The 14,084-nt window shown below is 36.7% G+C and overlaps 1 protein-coding gene across 2 annotated transcripts in view; it reads left to right on the top strand.

Annotated features, from left to right (window-relative positions):
- LOC126412252 (helicase POLQ-like) overlaps window positions 1-3,391 on the top strand; it is a 117,109-nt gene extending 113,718 nt beyond the window's left edge. Inside the window, exon 14 of one of the 2 annotated variants that reach the window (XM_050081754.1) lies at window positions 2,981-3,391. In XM_050081754.1, coding sequence (XP_049937711.1) covers window positions 2,981-3,082 — 102 coding nt within the window. In that variant the 3' untranslated portion in view covers window positions 3,083-3,391. The remainder of the gene's footprint in view (window positions 1-2,980) is intronic. The other variant, XM_050081755.1, reaches the window with a different exon arrangement.
- Window positions 3,392-14,084: the final 10,693 nt, after the last annotated feature.

Raw genomic sequence — 14,084 nt, 5'->3', positions numbered from 1 at the left:
ATACAGCAAATGGTTGTCACTTTGAGCCCAATGTCACTTTGAGCACAATGTCACTTTGAGCGCATGCTCAGTGCTTAATTTCCAGGTACAAAGGACTCTAAATCATGCGTCCCGAGGAATTAAAGGTGAAGGGACTCACTCAATGAGTTGCAAGTCAGTGATCTATATTTTATTTATGTTTGTTCCGTCTTGCAAATATCAAAATAACATTTATATGTTGTGATGTATTTATTTTTGTCAGTAAACATGTCAATTAAAACTTCGTTCTTTCCAGATCTGACATCATAAATAGGGGTTTCCACAAAACAAAGCCCAAGGTTTGAATGAGCTTCGATAATTACGATTAAGATCATGATTATTGGTAATAATATTTGGGCCCCCTATGCCCCTTACAACTTGTATCTAACATTGTATTTTGCTGTATCCTTTCTCTGTTCAAATTTAATCCCCACTAGGACTAAAAACATATTTGCTTATTTGACCAACATTAAACCTTGCCATGACCTTGAATAATGTAATCATTTTATTTACAAAATTTGCCATTCTTTTTGAATCTTGAATCAAATAGCAGGACTTCCATTTTAAAAATTCACTTTAAACTCCAAATAGCATTAAAGGTCACAACCATTAGTAGCAATGTGTGACCCTCTTTACCACCCACAACTTTTATCTAAAACATTTTGCTGTATCTCATCTCTATCCCAAGTGATTCCTGATTATGGATTAAAATGGCTCACCATGTGTATAATCTGGCAGATATAGCGAGCAGCAATCTGTAACTGTTTGCTAATGATGCTGTAGTGTATGGGAAAGTGTCATCATCGGGTGACTGTGAGGATACAAAATAACTTTGAATTTCTGTGTAGTGTGATGGATGGAAGTTCACTCTAAATGTAGAAAAATGTAAGTTAATGCAGATGAGTTGGAAAAACAACACTGTGACATTGGGATACAATATTGGTTGTGTGCCACTTGATACAGTCAGGTTGGCTAAATATCTAGGTGTAACATTACAAAGGGATATGAAATAGAATGAGAATGTAAGGTAGAACGCTAACACAACTCATTCTTGTGCACTGATCTAGTGTGTGGAATACCCACCAGGTCAGATTAAAGGAAGACATTGTAGCAATTCAGAGGCATGCTGCTAGATTTCAGTCAACATGCAATTATTATGGAGATACCATATAAACTCAAGTGGGAATCCCTGGAGGGAAGGCAACATTGTTTTTCAAAACTTTATTGAGAGGATATAGACTATTGGCATTTGTTGCTGACTGCAAAATAATTCTATAGCCACCAACATACATTTTGCATAAGGACTGTGAAGACAAGATAAAGAGAAATTAGGGCATGTACAAAGGCATATAGGCAAGTCATTTTTCCCTCAAACCATTTGTGAGTTGGACAGGAAGGGGAATGGCTACTAGTGGCACAAGGTATCCTACATCATGCACTGTATGGTAGCTTGTGTATTATGTGTGTAGATGTAGTTGAAACATGTCCTTAGCTGCTCGGTAGTTTTGATGTTTACAGACCATTGTATCATATATATTGAGCCCTCACTGTTCACTGTGCCCTGAAATAATGTGAATAAGACATCTTCGTGACACTGCACCATAAACAAACAACTTCTTGTGCCTACGAAGTGGACTTGTACAGATGACATGCATTTTCTGAAGCCCAAATGAGTGAATTCTGGACATTTACATATCAATCAAGGTGGAATCATGCCTCTGCAGACCAAAACCACCATAGAACTAACTCTTCACCATCTAGCATTATATATGCCATATTCATTGCGAGAACACTACATATTTTCTATTCTCTTCAGATAACAATTCACAAACAGAATGAAATGTTATGAATTCGTATTCAAACACTTGTGCATGTTGTGTGAGCACAGACTTCATTCGACTCAAAGAATATGACACTTACACGTCAGTAATTTTTTTTTGTCTGTCACATTCCAGTTTTCTGGAACTTATCATACACATGGTTTGGGATGGATTTGTTTTGTGTATCTTATCCTATATTTCTGAAAAGACATTCTGAGTGTTGGCATAATTAGGCCATCCAATATAATAGGTGACAGTGAACATGCTGTTGTTTAACGAGTAACCCATTTATTCCACAATTAAGCAACAATTAAGCTTGCAACAAAAAGAAACTTTTCCATAATAGTTGTCACTTTTTGAAATCCTGTATTTCCAATTTTTTTCACTGTAATCACTGGTTCTTCTCAGATTTAAACGATACAGTAAACAATTTTATGTTATATATATGCCCTTGCTTCCCTTTAGCATTTGAACTGACTTACCCAACCACTAGTGAAGGATCTATAGTTTTAATATGTATTCTGAACCTTGTTGAACCTAACAGTTTTCACATATACAAATGATTGCCAAAGATGAAAGAAACAATAACCGACAGAAATAAGCTAATGTGAACAACAGAATTGAATCTTAGATCTTCAGATTTTCAATTCAATACCTATCCACTATACTCTTATCAAAATTACTTTGTGATACATGTTTCAGCTAGTCAAGCAGTAGGGGCCAGCCACCAGCTAATCGTACTTCTTTCTTGAGCACCATGTGCTGACTGTGTTGCCAGTTTTGTAGGTACTTGCAGAGCATTGCCTAGTGTGGCTGGCTGCACACTTCACCACTGCATTATTTCAATCACAAAGCAATTTTTAATCAGAAGTATAACCCACATTTTGTCTCGAATAATGTGAAATATTTGATTGATGTGAGGTGTGGTTAATAATACTACTTTTCATGTTTTATTTTACAACCCTACAGTGTTTAACTGCAGTAAAATCATTGTTACCCTCTCAGGAACTGTGCTCATTGCAGCAGATCATTCTGTAATTTCTTAATTTCAGAGCGCTGTTAATAATAAAATGCCTTTGTTTTTGCAGCCATGTATAAGCCATTTCAAAAATATCATATGTGTTTATCTTGTTTACCTGCAGATGTTGCTGATACAGAAAGCAGAAACACTCAGAGAAGAAGCCGAATCTGTCTTAGATGGGCTGAACATTGAAGTGAAAGAGGAGGTAGAAGAAGAAACTTAATTTTCTTTGTTGAGGAGTATCAATCTAGTCTTGAATGTTATAAACAGATTCAGGTCGTTAACTTAGCTACAGAAATGTATTTGGCCTTGTCTAATCATGTGGTGCTGTGAAAATAATTAAAAACTATTTTGTAATATTTACATTGTTGATTCTAAATTTTTGAGTCTTAAATTATTTTTACTGTGTAAATATATTTTGATAGTTTTTTGTTGTACTGTGTGTGTTTTGGAAACGAAGCAATTGAAATCATGAGCATAAGCATAGAGTCTCACTGAAACTTTTGATGTTGCCAACAATAAAGATTATGTATTGAGAACAATAGTTTTATAATTCAGACTTCATTTTCAGTTATTGTCTGTCTTCATAGTGAGTGGTCAGAACGGCTGACTGCAGTGCGGAGGCCCAAGTTTGATTCCCGGCTGGGCCGGAGATTTTATCTGCTCGGGAACTGGTTGTTGTGTTATCATCATCATCGTCATCATCAAAATTGCCCATCCATTAAGGGAAGATGGTTTGCAGAGCATTAAATCTGTTTGCCAGCTGAATTCTGTTGTATGACTGTGATGTAACTCACTTAAACTATTATTCCATGAGTATTGTATCACTATCCTCCTTTCGTTTTATATTAAATTTTTTACTGTAAGGCAAAGACAACCTTTAAAGTGTTTACAGATACATAAACTGGAGCAGGAAGAAAATCATGTCAGTTATCATCATCGTCATTTTCAGATCTCATCTTACTAGCATTTCATTGTCAATTTCTTACGTCAAACAATGGAAAGCCAACTCTGACAGCTTGTGCCAGAATGCAGCTGTCACATGGGATGGAAGCAGCTATATGGAAGGGGCTACATGCTAGGGGCCAGGCCACGTGTGAAAGCAGCAACATCGCTTACCAGCTCTGCAACAATCATTGCACAGCTTTTTTATATTTGGTATGACTACCAACCAGCTGTTCACCAAGATGAATGGCCACGAACAAACTATGGCTAATGGCAAAGTAGACCAATCTGTGTCACAACATGCTGCTGAACATAACATTCTTGATTTCAGTGGCTGTTTCACTACCCAAGCCATCTGGATCCTTCCCTCCACCACTAGCTTTTCTGAACTGCGCAGTTACCACCCCCTCTGTCCCGTAACCTGGTCCCCATTCTTTTCTCCCACCCTCTTTGTTTACCATCCTCTGCAGATGCATCCACCCACCTATCCCCACTCCCACAACCTCCTGATACTGTGCCTGTTGGCATTCTAACCCTCCACACAAATTCACTACTATACCTTCCTCTTCCCGCCCCTCCAGATTGCTACTTTCATCATACGTGATAGTTGCATTCTGGCCCAAGCTGCTGGTCATGTGTACGTGAGAGGTGCTTGTTTGTGTGTATGAATGACGTCTTTCTCTTTTTCTGAGGAAGGCTGTGGCTGAAAGCTTTGGACAAGTGTCTTTTAACTGTGCCTGTCACAAGTTAATGTGTCATCTTTACGGTAAGTAGCAATCTATCTTTCCCTACATTGTTCAATCCCTTATGTATCTCTCTTGAGCAAGAGTCCTTAGTGACTTTACTACTCAATCCTTGATTATCTCATTACCATGTCTTGATTTTTCCCAAATGAAGGAACAGGTGGTTCCGACAGATAGCATTTGTATTGCCTTTTTTGTGTCCGAGTATGCTGCTGTCTGGCAAGATTCATTATTTATGTCACTACAGGAATATACAATACTGATTCAAACCTTTCTTTTCCTTTTTCCATACTGTCCAATTATTGCGAAAATACGTTTTATTTTAAGTAATTTTTGTTCCAACAATGATAACATCTAAAGAACTGTTTTCCTTGGACACAACAAGTGAAAAATTGCAGACAGGAATGATGAAATTTGTCTGCGAAAGGAAAAGTTTCACCCTGATTCTCTGTCACATAATTTTAATCTGCCAAGAACATTCAGTTTTAATATATTCTTCCATCTTCGGCACTGTACGTGCTGTTAACGTTCCCATAGTTCATACAAAGTAAATACAATAATGGAAGGTTCTGAGTGGACTACAATCATACTCAGTACTAAGGAAAACAATGTGTATTAGATAAGAGGAAACACATCAGTGAAGACAATACTCAATTTAAATTAGATAACTATAAAATTCAGTAGTAAAGATAACAATAAATGCATCCATTTACAGACAGTAGGAGTCAAAATATAAAGTCTTCCTTTCTGTAACCCATGAATTTCTCAATTACATGAAATCAAACAATGGACACACACACACACACACACACACACACACACACACAAAGCCCACTGTCTGCTGGCCTCAGCCGCCAGAAACTGCGGTCTTGTGTGTGTGTGTGTGTGTGTGTGTGTGTGTGTGTGTGTGTGTGTGTGTGTGTGCTATGTGCTACGTAATAAGAAGGCCTTTTCGCTGAAAGCTTACTTGTTTAGCAGTCTTTTTGTTGTGACTGCCTGCGACTCAGCATCTCCATGGTTGTGGGTGACTTTCCTGAAATCCAGTCCTTTTCCTTCACCCCTCTTTCTTCCCCTTCAACCCTTCTGCCTGAAGGAGCCACTAGCTTTGAAAGCTTGCCAATTACAACTGTCTTTTATATGTGTGTTCTGCTGTCACTTGGTGAGTAGATTTTTTTTATCTATACAATTAAATAATTTTGTGAATAATTGATTGTTCATGAGACATTTTGAATTTCTGAGCACTTAATGTTAAAGTTTACTTTGTGCTTTCTATCACAGGGATACAATTCTATAAGTGAAAGGTCTATATGTTGAGTGCTGTAGTACCACTGCTTATCTGTGAGCATTTGATGGCTTATAGAATCAAATGCTTTCATGGAATCACAGGCACTTTGCTTCAAAGACACTAATCATTACTAAGATAACATTTTCAAAAGCCTTCAGTGTTGATGAGCTTGCGCTAAAACTATATAGAAAGTTAGCTAGAGTTCCATTATAAATGAAAAGTGCACAGATTTGTTGCTACATAAAACATTCTTCGTGTATTTTAAGAAAATGGACAATAATTATTAACAGATTATCACTGGTCTACAAAATAATTAAAGTTGTCTCTGTCCTTTACAAAAATAGTCAATTCCAATTTAATTGAGACCAGAGAACAAGAATATTACACTAGAGATGATTTGTTAGCTCTTGGTTTTTATACATGGAAGTTCTCCCTTTGGTCTCTTAGCTGTCTAGTTATTTACTTGAGCATTTCTGTTTTTTTGTTTGTAATCTACTTCTGTGGCATCTGTCATGACACTGAGTGAGGTGGCGCAGTGGTTAGACACTGGACTCTCATTCGGGAGGACGACAGTTCAATCCCGCGTCCGGACATCCTCATTTAGGTTTTCCGTGATTTCCCTAAATCGCTCCAGGCAAATGCCGGGATGGTTCATTTGAAAGGGCACGGCCGACTTCCTTCCCCATCCTTCCCTAATCCGATAAGACCGATGACCTCGCTGTCTGGTCTCCTTCCCCAAACAACCCAACTCAACCCATCTGTCATGACATTCTAACAACAAGTCTGCAAGCATCCACTTGCCCTGATACCTTCTTTCCACCAGTGACATTTACTGATATAAGTGCTCTCCATGCTCGTCACTCACAGCACCACATTTGCTTGGATAGAAGTTGAGATGTGAGTCCAAAGAGTGGATCTTGAAGTGACGTATTACAACCTAGTTCGTGGTATGTTCTTAGCAGTTCATTATCAGCTGGATTCTAATTTTCAGCTCTTTCATTTCCCGAGAAACTGCGAACAACATTTTTCATGGCCTCCCAAATTGTTTACTCTTTTTCTTCAATGACCCTATTAGATTTTCCATCCTTAAACAGTTCTTGAATTTGTGGTGCAATGAAGATTTCCTCTGTGATCTTAGCATCACTGGGATGTAGGGATTTTGTATTTAAATACTTGAATGCTTCTTTTTCTTCTTGATTCATTGCTTTCACTAAATTCTTCATAAGTCCTAGCTTTATGTGTAAAGGTGGCAGTAAGATTTTATCATGGGGACCTAAGGGAGAGTACTGTATATTCTTCTTGCCAGGTTCCATCATATTCTTTTCAGGCCAGATTTAATGTATGTTGTGTCAGTTCGTGTTGTGACTGTCACACTCACAAACGAAGCACCAATACTTGGCGTATCCTGACTGCATTCTGAGTATGATAGCAACAATCTTCAGATATCCACATATCTGCAATTGTTAGACTTTATAATTTAATTTTTCAAGTGGCAGTTCTACATTTTCATAACTCTTCTTCATATGTACAGTGTGACCTACAGGAACAGACAACAGTGTGCTTCCGTTGTGAAGTAAAACAGCTTTCAAGCTAAACTTAGAGGAGTCAATGAAAAGTCTCCAGTCTTAGGGATTCTGCTACTTCTCAAAGATGCCACCAGTCTGTTTTCCATTCCAAAGAATCATGTTAAGTTTCTTTTCCAGTGTCTGTATTTTTAGGATAAATCCAGACAACAGGTTCCCCTGCCTAAAGAGTATCTCCAGGAGTTTAAAAAATACTGAAACAATCACTCACAAGACGGATTTTAACACTTCAAATATCACACATACCAGATGTCACAAAGAAAAGCAAACCATTGGAAAGAGTAACATGGGGTATTTCACAGACTTAACAATCCTCCATCAAAACATGCAATCAATAAAAAATAAAATATAACTATTAGAAGTTGAGCTCCAATCTTTGAACTGCACAGTAGTTTCTATTACTGAACACTGGTGTAGACACACAGAAACCCAACATGTAGTATTATCATTGTATGAAAGGGCAAACTCATACTGCAGAACTACTTCAAGGGGTGGAGAATCATGCATTTATATCAGAAAAGGAACACAGTTCAAATCAAGACATGACCTCAGTACAGTAAGTGAAGACAAACACTTTGAAATATCAGCTATTCAATTAACGGGGTTTGATATCACCAAGAAATTAATCATTTTGTATGTGTATAGATCTACCAGTGGTAGTGTGGACACTTTTTTCAATAAATTAACAGGAGTTCTAGATAAAGTCTCAAGTACAAAGGTCAACATAATTCTGTGTGAGGGCATTAACATCAACACTAATATCATAAATGAATCCAGCAGCACCTTCATAAACATCCTTCAAAGTTTTGGCATGTCCCTATCGGTCAATAGTGCAAGAAGAGTCACTACAATGACAGCATCAGTAATTGACCATGTGGCCACAAATATGGACAGGGAAAAGTGTGATGTAGCTGTAAAAGAGCTCAGACTATCAGACCATCTCTGCCAAATAACAACAGTAAAATCAGGCATCGAATCATTCCATAAACTACAAGCCTACGAACATCTACCAGAAATCAAAATAAAAGATTTTTCAAAGGAACTAGAAAAACAAAGCTAGGATGAAGTGTATAAGGAAACCAATGTGAATATGAAATTCTCCACATTGTTTAAATTGAACTTTGGAAAGGAATTTCCAAAAGTAAGCATGTCTGTATCAACATCTCACAAAAACAAATGGATAACAGCAGGTATTAAGAAGTCCTCCCAAACACTTGAACACCTCAGTTCCATGAAAAAGCTTCACAATGATCCAGAATTCTTAAATTTCTATCATAGATACAAAAAGATCTGTAGGAAGGTACTGATTGCTGCAAAAAAGTCATTTAATGACAAAATAATATATAATGCAGAGAATAAAAACAAAGCAGTCTGGGACCCTAGCAATATTAGAATGTTTAAAAATCTACTTCAGTCTCAGTCATGGGACATTGCTTACAAGGAAGATAGTGTAGATAAGAAAACTTCAGTATTCCTTGACATATTGGGTCATCATTTCAATATGGCCTTTCCAGTAAAACAAATCAAAGTACAACGTTCAGCAAGAAAAACTGATAACAGGTGGATCACGAAGGGTATAAGAATATCATGTAAGACTAAGAGATCACTCTCTGAGCAGAGCATTAAAACAGATGATACAAATTTCCACAATTATTTCAAATATTACAAGAAGATACTTCGTAAAGTAATATCTGAAGCAAAATGACTAGCAAATAAAGCATATATAAATGAGTCTAATATCAAATGTAAAGCAGCGTGGGATATTGTCAGAAAAACTTTACGAACTGACATTAAACAAAAAACACCAGAATATCTTGAGCACAATGGCCAACAAATAACGGACATCAAACATACCTGTGATACATTTAACAAACACTTTTCAGGAATAGCTAAACAGCCTAACATTTGGTCGCTCTTCACCAACAAAATCCTATCCTCCAAAATGTATCAGATCTGACAAATCAATTTTTCTAATACCTGCAACTTTGAAAGAGGCTCTGCTAACTATTAGGAATATGAAAAGTTCCCTCTCATCTGGCCTTGATGGTCTACCTGCCTATGTAATAAAACATGTTGCCAATGAAATAATACAACCACTCTGCAACATAATCAATTGTTCAATGAATACTGGCATTTTCCCTCAAACTCTCAAAACCTCCAAGATAGTTCCGTTACACAAGAAAGGGGACAAACATGAAGTCAACAACTACCGACCCATATCCCTTCTCCCAACTGTGTCCAAAATAATTGTAAAAATTATATATACCCATATAGTGTCCTTTCTTGTAAACAACTCCCTACTAACAGCACAGCAGTTTGGTTTTCGTAAAAATAAATCAATCAGTGAGGCTCTCTTTTCGTTTACTGATGAGATAATAGAAGCATTTAATGAAAAACATTATGCTTCTGGACTTTTTATTGATCTGACAAAAGCATTTGATCTAGTCAACCATACACTACTACTATGCAAACTGGATGCATATGGTATAAGAGGAGCCTGTAATGACTGGTTCCAGTCATATCTATCAAACAGAGGGCAGCTGGTAGAAATAGCAACAAATGACACAAGAACAGCCCATTCAGGTATAATACCAGTCACATCAGACCGAGCGAGGTGGCGCAGTGGTAGCACACTGGACTCGCATTCGGAAGGACGACGGTTCAATCCCGCGTCCGGCCATCCTGATTTAGGTTTTCCGTGATTTCCCTAAATCGCTCCAGGCAAATGCTGGGATGGTTCCTTTCAAAGGGCACGGCCGACTTCCTTCCCTAATCCGATGAGACCGATGACCTTGCTGTTTGGTCTCTTCCCCCAAAACAACCCAACTCAGTCACATCAGGAGCCTCACAGGGTTCAACCTTAGGCCCCCTCCTCTTCCTTATCTTCATTAATGACCTCCCAGAACACCTACCCTCAACAGTACCTGTGTTATTCGCCAATGATACAAACCTCCTCTCTTGCAACATTTCTCAACACCGGGTGAGAGCTGACCTAGTTGACAGCAGTGAAAGGCTCCTATACTGGCTCTGTGAGAACAAACTCCTATTTAATATGGAAAAAACGACTCATATGGTCTTCTGCCTATCAAACAACCATACAACACATATGGAACCACTAATTATGGACAAGAAAGTTATTGAACAAGTCAGTGAGACTAAATTCTTAGGTCTCTGGATAGATAACACACTGCAGTGGAATATCCACAGAGAGAAACTACTGTGTAAATTGAGTAGCCTGTGCTGTGCCTTCAGAATTCTTAGCGAAAGCTGTGATGTGACCACCATTAAAACTGTATACTTCGCACTAGTGAACTCAGTCCTCTCATATGGCATTCCATTCTGGAATAGGAAAATATTCATTATGCGAAAGCGAATTGTCAAGGTCATGTTAAGACTGCCACTGCACACACCTACCAAACCAATCTTTAAAGAACTTGGAATATTACCCGTACCACGTATATACATCCTAGAGACTGTTTCATTTGTCAGTAAGAATCTTCCTCTCTTCAAAACAAATAATGGCATTCATGATCATGACACCTGCGTTGTAAGCAACATTCATCTAGATAATCAGAGACTCAGTAAATGCCATGATGGTATGAGGCACATAGGCAGCATACTTTATAATAAATTACCTTGCTCAGTCAATAATAATAAAATCTCTTTCAGGGAGAAAGTTAACAGTATATTGCTCCAGCATTGTTTTTATTCTGTTGCTGAATTTATGGAGACCAATTTGTGTTGCATGTAGCTTTAATTTAGTCTAATATGTCAGTCTTGAATGACTGTAATGTATATATGTATTTTATGTATTCTGTCATATAGTCAATGTAAGAAAAAGTATTATGCTTCAACAATTCATTGCTGTAACTAGTATCCCATATCATGAACATGATTTCGTGGATAAATAAAATAAAATAAATAAAAATGTTATAAAAAAGGAAACTGGAAGAGGCAAACAAATGCAGAATAACATACTGCTAAGGGAGGGGGATAAGGTAATAAATGATCCACAACACTTAGCAAACTATGTAAACGAGCATTTTTCAAGTATTGCAGAGAAGTTACAGCAAAAATTCCCCAAAACAAATATAACACCCATAAATAATGTTGCACTAAATACAATGATGTTACTTCCAACCACAGAAAATGAGGTCAATAAAACTGCTCAAAAATAAAAAGTCAGTAGGCTTAGATGATGTACCAATGTGTGTACTGAAACAATGCATAGGGATTATACAAGGCCCCTTAACAAATATAATAAATGAATCCTTCACATCAGGGACATTTCCAGAGCAGTTAAAACAGGCAAGAGTTGTACCTGTGCTTAAGAAACGTGATGCAGAAGATATAGAAAATTACCGGCCCACTTCCCTGCTGTCAGCATTCTCCAAAATAATAGAAACAATTATGAAAGACAGATTAATGAATTACCTGAATAAATACAATCTTTTAAGCGAATCACAGTTTCATTTCCAAAGTGGCAAAAATACGGAGTCAGCCATAGTAGAATACACAAAAGTTGTTCTTGATTCTCTTGATAAAGATGAGTGTGTCACAGGCAAGTTTTTGGATCTTTCTAAGGCGTTTGATACAGTCGACTACAAGATTCTATTAAATTGGAAGCATTAGGAATAAGAGGGGTGGCTAATGACTGGTGTCGATCATACCTAGCAGATAGAGTACAAAGAGTAGAGAGAACACATACTTCAAATAGATCTAAACATTTAGTAAAACACTTATCAGAACCAAACTACATTAATATAGGCATTCCGCAAGGTAGCATATTAGGACCAACACTATTCCTGATATACATCAATGACTTTCCCACTAGCGTTACTCATGGTGAAAAAATTCTCTTCGCTGATGACAGCAATATTATAGTCACTGAGAAAACAAGAGAACTCCTTGCCAAAAAAGCAAATGAAACTCTCAAGGAAGTTTGTTTGGTCAATAAGCAATAAAGTGACATTGAACATAAAGAAAACAAATGCCATGAATTTCAGTTTGAAGAGGAAAAATGACAATGTTAAATTAAATGTAGATGGTACCTCTATAGACTGTGTAACAAATGCAAAATTTCTAGGAATGAATATTGATTCTCAGTTGAAGTGGTGTGAACACACAAAGGTACTTGCAAACAGAATTCATCAGCATGTTATGCCCTTAGAATCCTATCATCAGTATGTAACATGCAGTGTCTTTTAGTTACATATTATTCATATGTACACTCAGTTATTAGCTATGACATTCTTTTTTGGGGGAACAAATGCACAAAATATGAACACAGTTTTCAAACTCCAGAAAAGAGCCATAAGAATAATAACCAAAAATACTAGTCGAGGTCATTGTAAAGATATGTTTAAAACACTGGGGATTTTAACTGCTCCATGTGAATACATTTACCGGTCAGTTATACACATCAAAAATAACGTTGCACAAACAGCTCTGTCCATGACCATGAAACAAGAGATAGACTCAACTTACATTTACCAAGAAAAAATAAACATAAAACTCAAAACAGTTTTTTCTACCAAGGAATAAAACTGTACAATGAATTACCAAAAGAGATTAAAGAAATTGCAAAAATACATGTACTTAAAAAGGCAGCTAAAAAGTACCTGTTATGCAATACATTTTATACACTGCAGGATTACGTAGATAAAAAAGAGCAGGGGTTTGATAAAAAAAAGTCATACAAATAAATACCAATAATAATGATTATAAAACATCCAACATTCCATATAAGACCTTAACTTTATGTTTTTTTTTCCTTTCTAGAAATACTAACCCCAACCTATGCACAGCATAATACTAACACCTCTTTCAGAACTCAACATCTCACTCATTATGGAGGGATGCTGACTCAGTTTTTCAGGATAGCAAATGGGAAGTTGCGGTACAGAAAATGGCACAGAGGTCACCAGTGAGTGTTTTTGTGTAGTGAGTGAAGTGTTAAGAAACAATGTGTGTATAATGCTTGCAGTGAGTGATAGTGAGATTTGAGTGAATTGTGTGGCATTGCATTATTTAATAAGTTATTTGTAAAATCTAATGGTTGTGTCTAACTAAAAGTCTGTAAATATATGTGTATACGAATTAGCTTATTTTAAACTGGTCTACTCTTGTAAATACTTTGACATGTCCTATTTCCTTGTAAAAAGAGATCTATGGATGAATAAAGCTACTACTACTACAATGTCACTTGTCACCTATCTTATGTAAGGCATGAACTACTGTAAGCAACCTGGGAATTAAGTTTATCAGAATATTATATGGTTGTAATTTTGTGTGTCCTATTATTTTTAACAACAAAATCTGATAGACCATATAGACCTCTGATTTTAAGTAGCTCAGCTTCACTATGGCTACTCCATTCATTCATTCATTCATTCATCATATTAAGCAGACCTGATCAAGGAACAGAATCTTCAAGAATGTGAAATGGGTCAACATAGATATTAACATAAGAAAAAGGCGTCACAGAAACTTAATCTGTGTATCTTACTAAGAGTAAATTAGTGCTATATTACTTGATGCTATTCAACAACCTGGAGTTTCCATTATTTAATTCTATTCACACTTATCTGAACTAAATTTAACCAAGTAAATTAGAAAGGAAGTTTCTACTTAAAAAAAAAGCTACCTCAGTCTTATTCCATAGCATCG

Source organism: Schistocerca serialis, chromosome 7 (genome assembly GCF_023864345.2).
Source record: "Schistocerca serialis cubense isolate TAMUIC-IGC-003099 chromosome 7, iqSchSeri2.2, whole genome shotgun sequence".
In the NCBI taxonomy this organism is placed as follows: Eukaryota; Metazoa; Arthropoda; class Insecta; order Orthoptera; family Acrididae; genus Schistocerca; species Schistocerca serialis.
Note: the sequence above shows the minus strand (reverse complement) of the source record. Positions and strands in the feature narration are given on the sequence as shown.